This window comes from Dermacentor albipictus, chromosome 9, assembly GCF_038994185.2.
Source record: "Dermacentor albipictus isolate Rhodes 1998 colony chromosome 9, USDA_Dalb.pri_finalv2, whole genome shotgun sequence".
NCBI lineage: Eukaryota > Metazoa > Arthropoda > Arachnida > Ixodida > Ixodidae > Dermacentor > Dermacentor albipictus.
The window spans coordinates 41,120,609-41,133,503 of NC_091829.1; the positions used below are offsets into that span (position 1 = coordinate 41,120,609).

The following is a 12,895-nucleotide window of genomic DNA, read 5'->3' on the forward strand; positions in this document are numbered from 1 at the left end:
TAACAGTGGTTGCAAAACGTTGTAAGTGCACTGTCAAGGTTTAACATGGGCGGGTCGCATGCGGGCAACGTTTTAAATCGTGTAATTACAGGCAACTAAAACTGTTAATTTAATAGCTCAAAAGAAAAAGATTCGATGGAAATCGGGTTGTGATTCCGCAAGGTCGCACAATTCTCCTGTCATTATGCACACCCATTCGAATTAACGTGTCTTTATTGCTATGGACGTTTACGTTATTTTCTATGTGTTATATACACACAATATGTTATATATGTTGTATATGTATACGATGCCTAGAAAGCTGCTACCAAGGTTGCTATTGTTCTAGTTTAGTGGTCTTAGTTCGCAAAGTTTCATCGATCTACACTGATCGCTTGTTGTCACTTCAAATGCCGGTAATGAGTAGAGCAAGCTTATTCCACACTGGAAATTCCTTAGCGCTTTAAATAAAGATGTTCGTTTTAATCAAGTATCGGGTCTGTAGAATCAGCGGAGAGCTTTTCCTTCTTGCTTTTTTTAAACGTCACATGAAGCTTGACGTCGCATGTTGCGCCAAGGAGAACCGGAAACAGTGCCAAGAGTTTCAACGCCTTGACTTTCTCTCGCGAGTAGTTGAATGACAGCTGCAACTCACCCGACCGTCTGCACCTATACAAGGAAACACGAAGGTGAAAAAATTTGGCAGCATGTTACACTCCTGCAACACATGAAGGCGAAAGCCTGCTGTACACCTGGTAATGCGCTAAATTATGCGATCAGAGGGGTAAGTCTTCTAGCAAGGCATAACGAGCTGCAGTGCGTAGTAAACGTATGGCGCTGTAGGTGGAACAACTGAACGAAACATGCGGGCACCTAATGCACTACCTAAAGCTTCTATCGTTCCATCTTTCGTTCTCTTTCTTTCCGTCTTTCCTTCTTTCGTTTCTTCTTTCGTTACTTTTTTGGTTTTCTGTTTTTCTCCTTCATTCCTCCTTTCTTTCGTTTGTTCATTCATATTCAGCCATTGCATCTTTGCTTGCTTACGTGGGTACGAGCCATTCCTGATGATGATACTTCTTGCATCACTGATTTTTCGCATCGCTGGACTAGACGCCGCTGAACGAGCCACTTAAGGCTTTCGCCTTAATAAATATGTTTCGGTCCCTTTGCTGCAGTAAAAAGCTGGGTGGCATAAGCAGCCCGCATTTTTCATGACCTAACAGGCAGCCTTGGTGGTAAAATTGAAAAAGATAAAGATACAGCAATAAAATTAAAGGCACTGAGTTTACGGACCAGACTTTCCTTTTCGATCGCAGAAATACCTCGCACATGCGGCGTATTTCTGTCATTACAAGAGAATATGTCCTGTTCTGTGTCTTGGTACATACAGGTAATCAGCAAATCGAATACATTCGTTTTCGTAACCGGAAAGGTCGATACAGCACTTTGGCGTTACAAAACCATGCAACATCTCTTACGTAGAAACTCTACGGTGCGTACGTTTTCTTGTTTATCACATTACTGAATGACAGAACACCTGCTTTCTGAATATTTAAACTCACCATCGAATTCTTGTAGGACAAGGTTTTCAATTCGGGAAGAGGGTATCTCTTTATTTCAAAGAGGCTAGGCGGCAGGATGATGCAGCCCGTGATGTTGTTGTCGTTGAAAGACATGTGGCTCAAGATAACGATGCCGTCCGGTAGGTACACAGTCCTGGAATAAAAGATCTCTCGTTGAGATGGACTGATATGCGCGGTGGAATGAGGTGGGTATATTGCGTGCTTTTACGCGGCTATAGCGTAAGAGAACGTGTGTGGAGGTACTGCATCACGTCAAGCCTTGGCCAGATCAGATGTGAACTACACGAAATGGAGCGCAGGTTTCTAGCGGTATTTGCTAAACGCGTACCCCTTGACGCTCGCCTGTATAACTGCCTCTTAAATATTTTGCATCTGCTGTATATCATCAGGGCCTTTATAATTATTACTGATTGGTAATACCTAAAGGGACTCAGAAAGCAATTAAATTAATTGAAGCTTAGAATAACACTCATACACGTCTTAGGCTTCAATATTTTCGAGAACCTAGCTGCAGTAAGCGAGAAATTGCGGTAAATACAGGACACGATTCGAGACAGTCTACGTGCATATTTTGGCACTAGCCCGATGATGTAGCGGCTCATAATTATGTTACTAGTACCGAACCAGTTACAATAATAATAATAAAGAAGATCATTGCATCGCATTTGATTATGCAAGAAAAGCGTACTAGTACTGAACCCGCCGCTGTTGCCCAGCGGCTATGGCGTTCACCGGTTAAGCACGAGGTCACGGGATCGAACGCCGGCCACGGCAGCCGCATTTCGATGGGGGCAAATGTGAAAAACACCCGTGTACTTAGATTTAGGCGCAGGTTCAAGAACTCCAGCTGGTCCAAATTTCCGGAGTCCCCAACTACGGCGTGCCTCACAATCAGATCGTGGTTTTGGCACGTACAACCCCATAATTTAATTTTTGTTACTAGTACTGAAACAGTGGTAATAAAAAATAAAGATCATTGCATTACATTATAATGTGGAAAGACGGGGAATGCGGGAGATTGAAATTCAAGACGTTGAGCAACACGTCATCAAGGTGAATGCAGGAGCCGACGTTTCGACAAGTGGACTTGGCGTCTTCAAGCCTTGAAGAAGGCAAGTCCACTTATCGAAACGTTGGCTCCTGCATTCAACTTGATCACGTTTTGCTCAACATTATAATGTGGACGAAGATGTTTCTCGTCCAGTTCCCAATCGACTCATAAAAAAAGAACTTAATGGAAGTTGCCCTTGACAATAATGCAGCGGATAGCGAATTTTTCTTTTTCTTTCTTTTTTACACCACGCCCCGCCCACGCTCTCATGTTTTAGCGGTTTCTGATTCGTGTAGTCCTACGCTTGCTTGGCTGTGTCGCGAAACTTGCGCTAAAGAGTCAAGAACATGCGCGTGAAAGTCACGCGACCGCGACGCGACAGACACCCTCCAGTGCTGTCGCGTCGCGCTGTGAGATTGTTATATGAGCGCCGACATCACGAAAGAAAAGATACAACCACGGACTTTCTTTGTCGCCCGAATTAAAATTGCGGCTTGCCAAAAAGGCGACGCATCGAGTGCTATAACAAATATTACACTGCAGCTCTACGCCGGATGGTTAGCATTATCTTTGTAATACGCTGTAAACATCCGCTTACTAACAAATAAAAAGCATGACCTCATGCTAGCCCAGGCAGACATGAACGCATTTTACTCGATGGCCGCGCACACTCGCTGTCGGGACGCTGGCGCGAGTAAGTGCGGTAGCAGTGGCAAGCGAATTGCCCTTAATTCGTGTTGCCTCTCACTTCAATGCAAACGACTGGCGCGTGAGAATACCGCAAACGCAGTGCACACGATGCCACCAACCTTGCGTGCACTTTGTGTTTTTCGCTTCCGCTGGCCTTCGTAGACACCGCAGATTACCTAGAAGATAGGGCGCGTTCAGCGACCACAGTGCCCACCCCTTCCTAGCGCGCGAACCCTCTCCTCCTGGCTCGCTTGCACGAGCGAGGAAACGAAGGCCTGCCATGCCACCGTCCTTCTCAGCTCACCCTCGCATCTTTTCCCTCGCAGCCACCGCATACGGCGTGCGGCCGTAATCTTTATCGCACTGGTCCTCATCCGAGACATCACAGCGACGGCGAAAACTCACCTGGAGTCTCCATATAATTGCTATCGCAATAATACAGTCGTAGTGAGCGGCCTATTGCCGGTCACTATTTTTGCAACCGACTACTGCACACGTTTTCCTTCTACCGTGGCACGTTTTGTAGCACGAACGGAACACAATTCGTTGGCGACCACTCAGTTGCGTATTTCCGACTGCTGACTGCACAGTAGCAGCCTGTCGAACTTAGTCGCATGTCGAACTTAGCCTGTCGAACTTAAGCGTGTCGAACTTTGTCGAACTCGGCCAGTCGACGCCATCTGACAGAAGGCGCGGCATACAGTTAAGTTAGTATGCGCTTGGCGGTGGCACGGCAGAGGGCGGCAGCGACACAAACTCGTGTCTAGCGCTTTTTTACGGCTACTTGAAGTCGCTCCTTATTAGATACTTAGTTGATGACCGTTACTACTTCTCGACATGACGAGACATCATTCAATACCGTTGTCATGCTCATACGACACCTACTAGTCATCCAACTGACCGTTATCTTTCTTGAAGTGGTTGTAAGATACCCAGATTTCAGATGCGCCCAATCCGCTTGAAATCAGCTGAAGACCTTGTCTTTAAGGAACCGCCTCATCGGCTGTCGGGCGCCATTTTCATCAGCGACGACAGTAAAGGGTGGTGACGACATATGCAGCGTCATACCTCCTCGCTCGTGGCATGCGACTTGAGTAGCGCTAGAGGAACGCGGACCTTTAGGACGCGATCGTCTCTTAGGTAAGCATTTTCCTAGCACAAAATGTTTTTTGGAGGTTTCTGGAATGTTTTGCCCGTTTATGTGCCTTTAGTGTCCCTTTAATAATCATTAGCGGACAAGTTTCCGAATACTGTCACATTTAGAGGTGTGTTAAGTATGCCAGGTGAGTTCTTCAAGAACTTTCGCCGTAAATTTTGTTACACTAATAGACAGGCTTCACCAACAGCTGCCACCAATTTCCTTTTCTGCAATGATTGAGCGGTATTAACATATGAAGCTTAGAATAGGTTGGTAAAAAATTCATGTTTAAAAAAATTTAGACGTGATCGATAAGTGGTATTTTTTGTCAGTCCGCTTGTACCCGCATTTCTAATGCCCAACTTTTCATGAGTATAAGAAAACTTTGAAATACGTTGTGATTCACATACCATAACGAATACTTCAAGTTTGCGTTGGCAAAAGACATTCAAATTTTCTTTGAAAAATATAACTCACAACGGGCGTCTAAACGTTTACTGTGAGCTCGTCGATTTGAGTGGATGAACTGTGAAAGCTTACTTGAAGTATTCGGCCACTTTCACACAGCCAGTGGGGGCCTTGCAGAAAACTCCCACAACCATCGAGGCGTTCTTGCCCGCTGCTGTAGCAATGTCCTTCAGCTCCTGCGAGTAGTTGGGTCACAAATTGAAATCGTCAAAGGCAACACTGTGTCGAATACTGCCGCATGTCTATTAGCCCTTTATTAATCCGTCTTACCGTTATAGCGTCTCAAGAACGGTTCGGTAGCTCTTCCTAATAAAACCTTTGAAACACTGTGCTTTCAATTCAAATATTTTCTTACAAGTGCTTCCCTGCAAGATTGAAAGTGCAAACAGTGCGAAGACACAGAGAGCACGCAGAGCACCGGAGCTGGTCCTTTGTAAACCTGCCGTACGTTTTTCATCTTCTAACGGTATATCTAATTCCAAGCGTGGTGTGCACATTTGCGGACGGTGATAGTTTTCACAGAGCTCCATTCCTTCGAGGTCATCAAAATCTCGACGTCATGGAGATCCGCTGCGGTCGCTTAGTAGCTTCGGCGTTGCGCGGCTAAGCGGTCCAATCACGGCCGCGGCGGCCGCATTTTGATGGGGCTGAAGTGCGAAAAGAACCCCGCGTACAGTGCATGGGGTGCACGCTAAAGAACCCGGGTAGTAATTATTCCGCAGTGTGTTAATTAGTTAACGTATATGGCATGCCTCATGATCAGATCGTGGTGTTCGCACGTAAAACCCCAGCATTTGCTCTCACAACGCTTACGTAAAGAAGAGCGCCGGTCTCGTTGAGTGCGCGGGGGAGGAACTGCGTGTTTCGTCAACGCGTGTATGGCTCGAGATCACGCGACCTCTAACGTTATATAGCGCGTGGCAAGACGGCACACGTGAACGCCTCCCAGATAGCACAAGGCCGGTGCCCTTGGAGCTGTGACGTCATGATACATTGCCCCAATGCCAAGAAATCTAGTGGGGACGCTCCGGAGGAAGACACGGTGATTTTGCCATCACCGCTTTCATCATACCGGGCTCGGCAATAGAAATTTCGGTCCAGGTAGCATGACGTCCTAAAGCATAGCGCATGGATGTGAAGCGACCGGCCAGTTTTGCTCGCCGCACCTCTGCTCCCACCGTAGATTATTTTCAAGATACGCCGCGTGGCCCGCCGGGTGGGCACTTAGCCGAGCGGACAGCCATGCGCAGCCGTGGCCGGAGTGCTCCCCTCCCTTCTGCATAAGATGCGCTAAAGGTGCCGGGGGAGGTGCGGGGAGGGCACTCAACTTCGTGAGGGCACTCATGCCTCCATAATGTCGATTGTGGATTGACTATCAGCCCTAAATGAAATGTATGTTTTCGTACGCTTACACAACCGTCACAGTGGGCTGATTGATGGGAAGGTGCATTATCTTTAACAGAGAGCAAACATTCTTTCAATCTTGCGCTGGTGCATCTGACGGTCTGATAAATGTACATTTTGCCGCTGGAGAATGGCATACTAGAAAGAACGCATGCCGCAGATCGCACAAAGGTACGTGCAGTGTTTTATACCGCCACCACTTTTTAACTACTCCTGGGAAATCTGCGGACTTTATATGAACGGCGGTACAATTGCTGGCCAACGTCTGCCGAAATGGAAATAACATTTTCACACCTTATCGTTCTAGAACATTCTTAGCCTATGTGATCAATTATATTCATAAAGGACGACAACCAATTTGCGATCCAACCATCGTGGTTGCCTTGTGCCTTTGACGTTACGCTGACAAGAACAAGGTCACCGGTAGCTGCATTTCAAAAGGAGCGAAATAAAAGAAAAAGGCCGTATATAATGTATTGTACGCACGTTAAAGAACACCAGCTGGTCAAAATTGATCTGGTGCCCCCCAGTGCGGCTTACGTTACAGTCAGATCGTGGTTTTGACACGTAAAACTGCCGAATATTAAAATTTACTATCCGGCTTTGGTAGGTTGGACGCATCACTTAAGCTTTCAGATGGTTAGTTAGTTAAATGGGGTTTAATGGCGCAAAAGCAGCTAAGGCTATGCTGCGCCAAACACGAGGTGTTTTGAAATCCAGTTTGTGAAGGAAAAAGGCTATGTTAGTAATCTATATTTCATGTAAAAATCCGGTGTCGTGTAGAAATTTACGGACGTCACATAATGGGACTAGCGGATCATCACCTAAAATCAGAGCAGGGTGTAAAGGTATGTGTAGTTGATATAATTTGTGCAGAAGTGTTCGTCTGTGTGTTTCAATCTGCGTACATGTGAGTAATATGTGCAGAACTGTTAGTGGCTGTTGACATTTCTCGCATGTTGGTGTGTCTTCTTTCGTAAGTAGGTAATTGTGCGTGAGGTGTGTGTACCCAATGCGTAGTCGGCATAAGACTACTTCGATGAACCGCTCCTGATGATAGCATGACTTCCACTCGCCAACTATGGGTTTCGTGAGACGTAGCTTGTTGTCGGCACAACAGTCCCATTCGCGTTGCCATTTTACCGTGAAGGCTTTTCTAATTGCACGGATGCTATCATTATATGGGAGTTTCGTGTTTGGAATATCTTTGTGCACTGCCATCAATGCACATCTATCAGCCGCTTCGTTACCTGGTATCCCAACATGGCTTGGGACCCAGCAGAAACGAATTGACTTCCCGTATTCGTTAAGCACCGACATGTTTAAAATGTCTCCTATCAAGGGTTCACACTCAGATTTCAACTGTAGAGCCTTCAGTGAGCTTAAAGAGTCAGTGTATATGACTGCATGTTTGTGTTTATCAGTAATAATCGTTTTAACAGCAACGCAGATAGCGTAAACTTCAGCCGTGAACACAGAAGCGTGTTGTGGTAATCGAATACTTGTTTCCCAATTTTCCGCTACGACCCCCACACCCACGTGATCTTTTGGTTTAGAGCCATCCGTGTAATATTGCATGTTATTTTGATATTTGTCCTGAAGTGCACGGAATTCTTGTGTAATGTGTTCGCGTGGGGTGTCTTTCTTCTTTAAATGAGTCAATGTCCAGTCGCACAACTGTGTGAAATCGCACCATGGTGCCAGCCGTTGTGGTTTCTTGGCAACCTGGAGGACTCCATGGGGAATGTCATAATCCCGACAGTATTGCTCATACTGCAGGACAAGTGGCCTAATCACGTTCGGTTTATTTGTGTAGTGTAAGCGTGAGTTGCATTGTGTGAGGATGTTGTAGCATATGTGTTGCGGTGATGACTGAATTCTGAGTACGTAGGAAAAAGTGAGTAATGCTCTGCGCTGCTGTAAGGAGGGTTCATTACATTCGACGTATAAGCTTTCAATGGGTGAAGTTCTGTAGGCACCACTTGCCAGTCGCAGTCCAAGGTTATGTACTGGATCAAGTCTTTGGATGTAGGATTGTCTGGCTGAGCCGTAAACACTGGAGCCGTAGTCTAAAAGGCTACGAACAAGAGACCGATAAATGCGTAAAAGACACGTTCGGTCAGAACCCCAGTGCTTATGAGATAACACTTTGAGGATATTCAATGCTTTATTTGCCTTAATTTTTGGTGCTTTAATGTGGGCAAGAAAGTTTAGTTTTTTGTCAAAGGTTACTCCCAAGAATTTATATTCTTGTTTTACCGGCAGCGCGACATCAATCAATCTTAAATCCGGGTCTAAGTACAACCCTCATTTTTGCGAAAATAGCACTATAACAGTTTTCTGAGTAGAGAAGCGCAAGCCATTTTTCTCAGCCCACTCCATTAGTTTATTTATTGTTATCTGGAGTTGCCTATCACATGTTCGTAAGTTAGAGCCGCGGCACGCTATTTCCAGATCATCGACATATATGGAGTGCATAACAGAGGTGGGACTTACTTTGTTGACAGAGTTCATTTTTATTATAAAAGTGTTGTGCTAAGTACGCAACCTTGTGGCACGCCGTTTTCTTGGATAAATGTGCGCGAGAGCACAGTGCCTAGACGGATTCGGAATGTTCTGTTGGACATAAAATCAGCCAGACAGTTTAGCATTTTGCCACGGATTCCTAACGCGGCGAGGTCACGTAAGATTCCAGATCTCCACGTGGTGTCGTATGCTTTCTATAGGTCAAAGAACACCGCCAGGCAGTGCTGTTTGTGTAAAAATGCTTCACCTATTTCGTGTTCAAGTCGGACGAGGTGGTCTGTCGTTGAACACCCTTTCTTATAGCCACACTGGTGAAAATCGATGGAGTTCCGTTTATCAAGCGTGAAGGTTAACCTCGCATTCACGACACTCTCGTACGATTTTGCCAAACAACTTGTCAGGGCAGTGGGTCGAAAGCTGCTTGGGGATGTGGGGGATTTTCCTGTTTTTAAAAAAGGGACAACTATTGCATTTTTCCAACATTTTGGCATGCTTCCGGATTCAAATATTTTGTTAAAAAAATTAAGGACAGCATCTACGTATGCTTGGGACAGGTGTGCGAGCATAGAATAATGGATCCGGTCAGGACCTACTGCAGTTTTTTTGCCAGCACAGAGAACCCTGTTAAGCTCTTGTAACGTAAATGGAGCGTTGTATTCGTCCCTTGACGTACAAGTAGTTGGTACTTTCTGTTTTTCTGCAGATAGTTTGTAATTTAAGAATCTGTTTGTATAATTAGCCGAGCTAGAGACGTTATAGAAGTGTTCCCCAAGTATATTCGCTTGTTCTTGTAGTGTTGTCTGAGTGCCTGAAGGTGTGAGTATTGGTATCGTGTATGGTGTGTAGTCCCCCTTAAACTTCCTGACCTGTTCCCACATCCTTTTAGATGTGACGGTGCTATTAATTGTTGATACATATTTTTGCCAGGAAGATTTTTGTGCCTGTCTCCGAATGTATCGAGCTTTCGCTTTGGCTTGTTTAAAATTTAAAAAGTTGTTATGTGTTGGGTACCTGCGTAAAATTCCCCAGGCCTTATTTTGCAGCTTTTTTGCTATGGTACACTCGTGTGTCCACCAAGGATTTAGCTTTTTGCGAACAACGCCAGAAGATTGTGGAATGGCCTTTTCAGCTGCAGAAATAATACAGTTAGTAAATGTTTCATTAATTTCGTGAATGCTTAAGTTTGTTAAAGTGAGCTCCTCCAGCCTGGCACTTTCTGTAAGAACAGCCCAGTCTGCCATTTGTAACTTCCATTGGCGTGGTTTGTTGGATATAATGGGTAGCGTTGAGGTGAGGTTGATTATGGCAGGTAGATGATCACTGCCATATGAAGTCTCGAGCACATCCCATTTAAAATCTGTAAAAATGTCCGGAGAGCAAAAGGCTAAATCGAGGCAGCTAAAATTGCGTGAACTTGGTGAAAAATGAGTTGGCGCACCTGAATTTAAAAGACAGATGTTGTTTGTCAAAATGAAATATTCGATAAGTTGTCCTCTTGGGTCATTCTTATCGCTGCCCCAAAGAGTGCAATGAGCATTAAAATCTCCAACTAAAACAAAAGGCTCCGGCAGCTGGCTAATTAAATTTTCCATGTCTCGAGTTGTGAAATGGGTATGGGGAGGGATGTACAACGAACATATGGTGACAGTCTTAAAAGTTAAAACAGTGACGGCTACTGCCTCAAACGCAGTTTGTAGTGAAACGTTCCGTGTGGGGATGCCACCTTGGACGATAATAGCGACACCTCCTGATAGACGGCTGGAGTGCTCGCGGTCCTTTCTTATGACAGTAAAACCTTTAAGAAAATGTGTATGTTTGGGTCCCAGGTTCGTTCCTTTCAGATGGGCGACCAACCGTTTGCGCAGAAGTAACAACGCAGGAATAACACCGTGCTTCTTTCATTCCGAAAATTTCAGAACCATAACTTACTTTGAGGGCATGAACACGAGTTACCGAGTGCCGATCCCATACACTATCAATTTCCAGGAAGCGGAACTAAAGCTCAAAATGATATTCTCAAATCTAGGTTTGCAGAAGAAAGGGACGTGTCTTCGTTCATTTGTGCATCGTATTGTTACGCGAACGAAGGATTAACAACTGGAGGCTATTTACAAAGTATATTTACAAAGGGTAACTGCAGCGCAGGCCAGTTCAGCCGACAGCTCGAGAGCCAGAGAGCGTTTCTCTTCTTCGTCGGGGCGCCCGCGTGCATCGTCCACAAGAAATATACAATATGCATGTATCAGTATCACAATCAGTTCTTTAAGAACGTACTGAATTCTGACTGCGGGAACATACTTTGGTATCCAATTGATCCCTCCTTGAGGTAAGCGCAAAACTAGCGTCACTTATTTCCTGTACTTTTCTTGACTCGACACGTTGCATGATTGATACAACGTTAACGATATCTGCTGCCTTAGCTAACCTTGAGTACGGTGAGCGCCGTCTTCAGGATATCTGGGTTGCTTTTCACAATCAGCTGGTGGATATTGAGGACCCCCCAGTGGTAGATCTTGTGCTGCCAGTGATCCTTGTAGTGCTTCTTCCCGGCATCTGATTTGACCTCGGCGGAGAAATCGTTGATTGCGCTGCGAAGCAGATAAAGGTGACGAAATTTCGTCAAGGTAACCATTAAACAGTGACTGTCACAAACATCCGGCGACGTTTCGCATGTAATAAACACTTTCGCTAACACTTTCTTGGGAAAGCTTGTCGGGATGTGCGAATATTCGAAATCGGATAGTCACCATTCGTAAATGCGAATGTCTCTCGAATACTTTTCGAATAATACAAAACTTCAACTGCGCCCACTTACACATAACATTGGAACAAAAGTATGGTAATTTTTCACCACCGCAGGCATAGTATAGAAGTAAAACGTGAGAACTTGTGTAGTGGGGCAGGCTACGTCGCTTAAGTAACCATACTTTAAAGGCCATGCAGCTGTAATTTACCCTCTGAAGAACAATGTGCTCAAAACACTTAGTGTTTGCTCCTAATGCTGCGTTTGTGTTTTAATGTGAGAGCATTCTTTCACGAGTACTCCAGCAAAATCTGTCTAGCGAAAAGGTTATTGATTGTATCTGCCGAAAAATGTTTTATTTGCAACGACATTTATTCGTTAGAACAGTGAATGTCGACGTTGGTTGCTTTGTAAGTGATAACGAACATTTGAAGCCAAAAATAAGAAGTTGGTCGGAGATAATTTTGTTAGCAACATCGTGTCTAGTGCAAAAAGCGCGACACTTTACGCGTAGGGATACATAGGGCTAATAGAAAATGGATGGGGCGACTTATAATAGGGAGGGGCTCAACTGAAATTTGAGGGTGGGCCAACTTGAAACTTTGGGGTTGTGCAATTGAAATTTGTGGATGGGCCATCTCGAAATTTGGGGTGAGACAACTGAAGATTCAGGGGCAGGCCAACTTAATAGTTTTGGTCGGGCCAACTTGAAAATTGTAGGCAGGGTAACATGAAATTTAGGGATCAGTAAACCTGAAGATTGGGGGCGGGCCAACTTGAAACTTGGGGTTGGACCAACTTAAAGCTTGGGGTTAGTAATGCTTGGAGGTTGGCCGCCCTTAAATTTGCGGTTGGGTCAACTTGAAATTTGGGGGCGGGCCAAGTGAAATGTGGGCAACAAAATCAAAAGCTAAGCAACAACCGACTCAGACTGCTTAATTTCCCATTTGCAAACCATCGTCATAATTACCTGCCGCAGTAGCTTAGCGGGTAAGGTGAGCCACTGAGCACGAGGTCGCGGGATTAAATCCCGGCCTCGGCGGCTTCACTTCCTTGGTGGCGAAATTCAAAACCCGTGCATTGGAGGCCTTTAAATCGGGCTTTTGGTGCGAAAAACAGCACAAATCAATACAATTCTCAGAGTGTCTGTGTTATTTTTAATAAACAACGCCTCACAACATATTACGTAATGACAGAAACTTGCAAGCTTTCCTACTAGGATGCGAACAATCTTTTATAGTTACTGTGACAACGGCATTTCACTCTTCGAAAACCATTAGTAGATTATACATATTCGATGCGATTCATTTCTG

The 12,895-nt window shown here is 45.0% G+C and overlaps 2 protein-coding genes across 2 annotated transcripts in view; both read right to left on the reverse strand.

Annotated features, from left to right (window-relative positions):
* The window catches only part of LOC135916493 (uncharacterized), a 188,095-nt gene that overhangs the window by 38,112 nt on the left and 137,088 nt on the right, over window positions 1-12,895 (reverse strand). The gene's annotated exons all lie outside the window — the stretch shown is intronic.
* The window catches only part of LOC139049771 (uncharacterized), a 66,685-nt gene that overhangs the window by 19,701 nt on the left and 34,089 nt on the right, over window positions 1-12,895 (reverse strand). The window contains exons 8-10 of the mRNA XM_070525578.1: window positions 11,265-11,427; window positions 4,982-5,085; window positions 1,542-1,695 (exon numbers count right to left, since the gene is read on the reverse strand). Coding sequence (XP_070381679.1) covers window positions 1,542-1,695; window positions 4,982-5,085; window positions 11,265-11,427 — 421 coding nt within the window. The remainder of the gene's footprint in view (window positions 1-1,541; window positions 1,696-4,981; window positions 5,086-11,264; window positions 11,428-12,895) is intronic.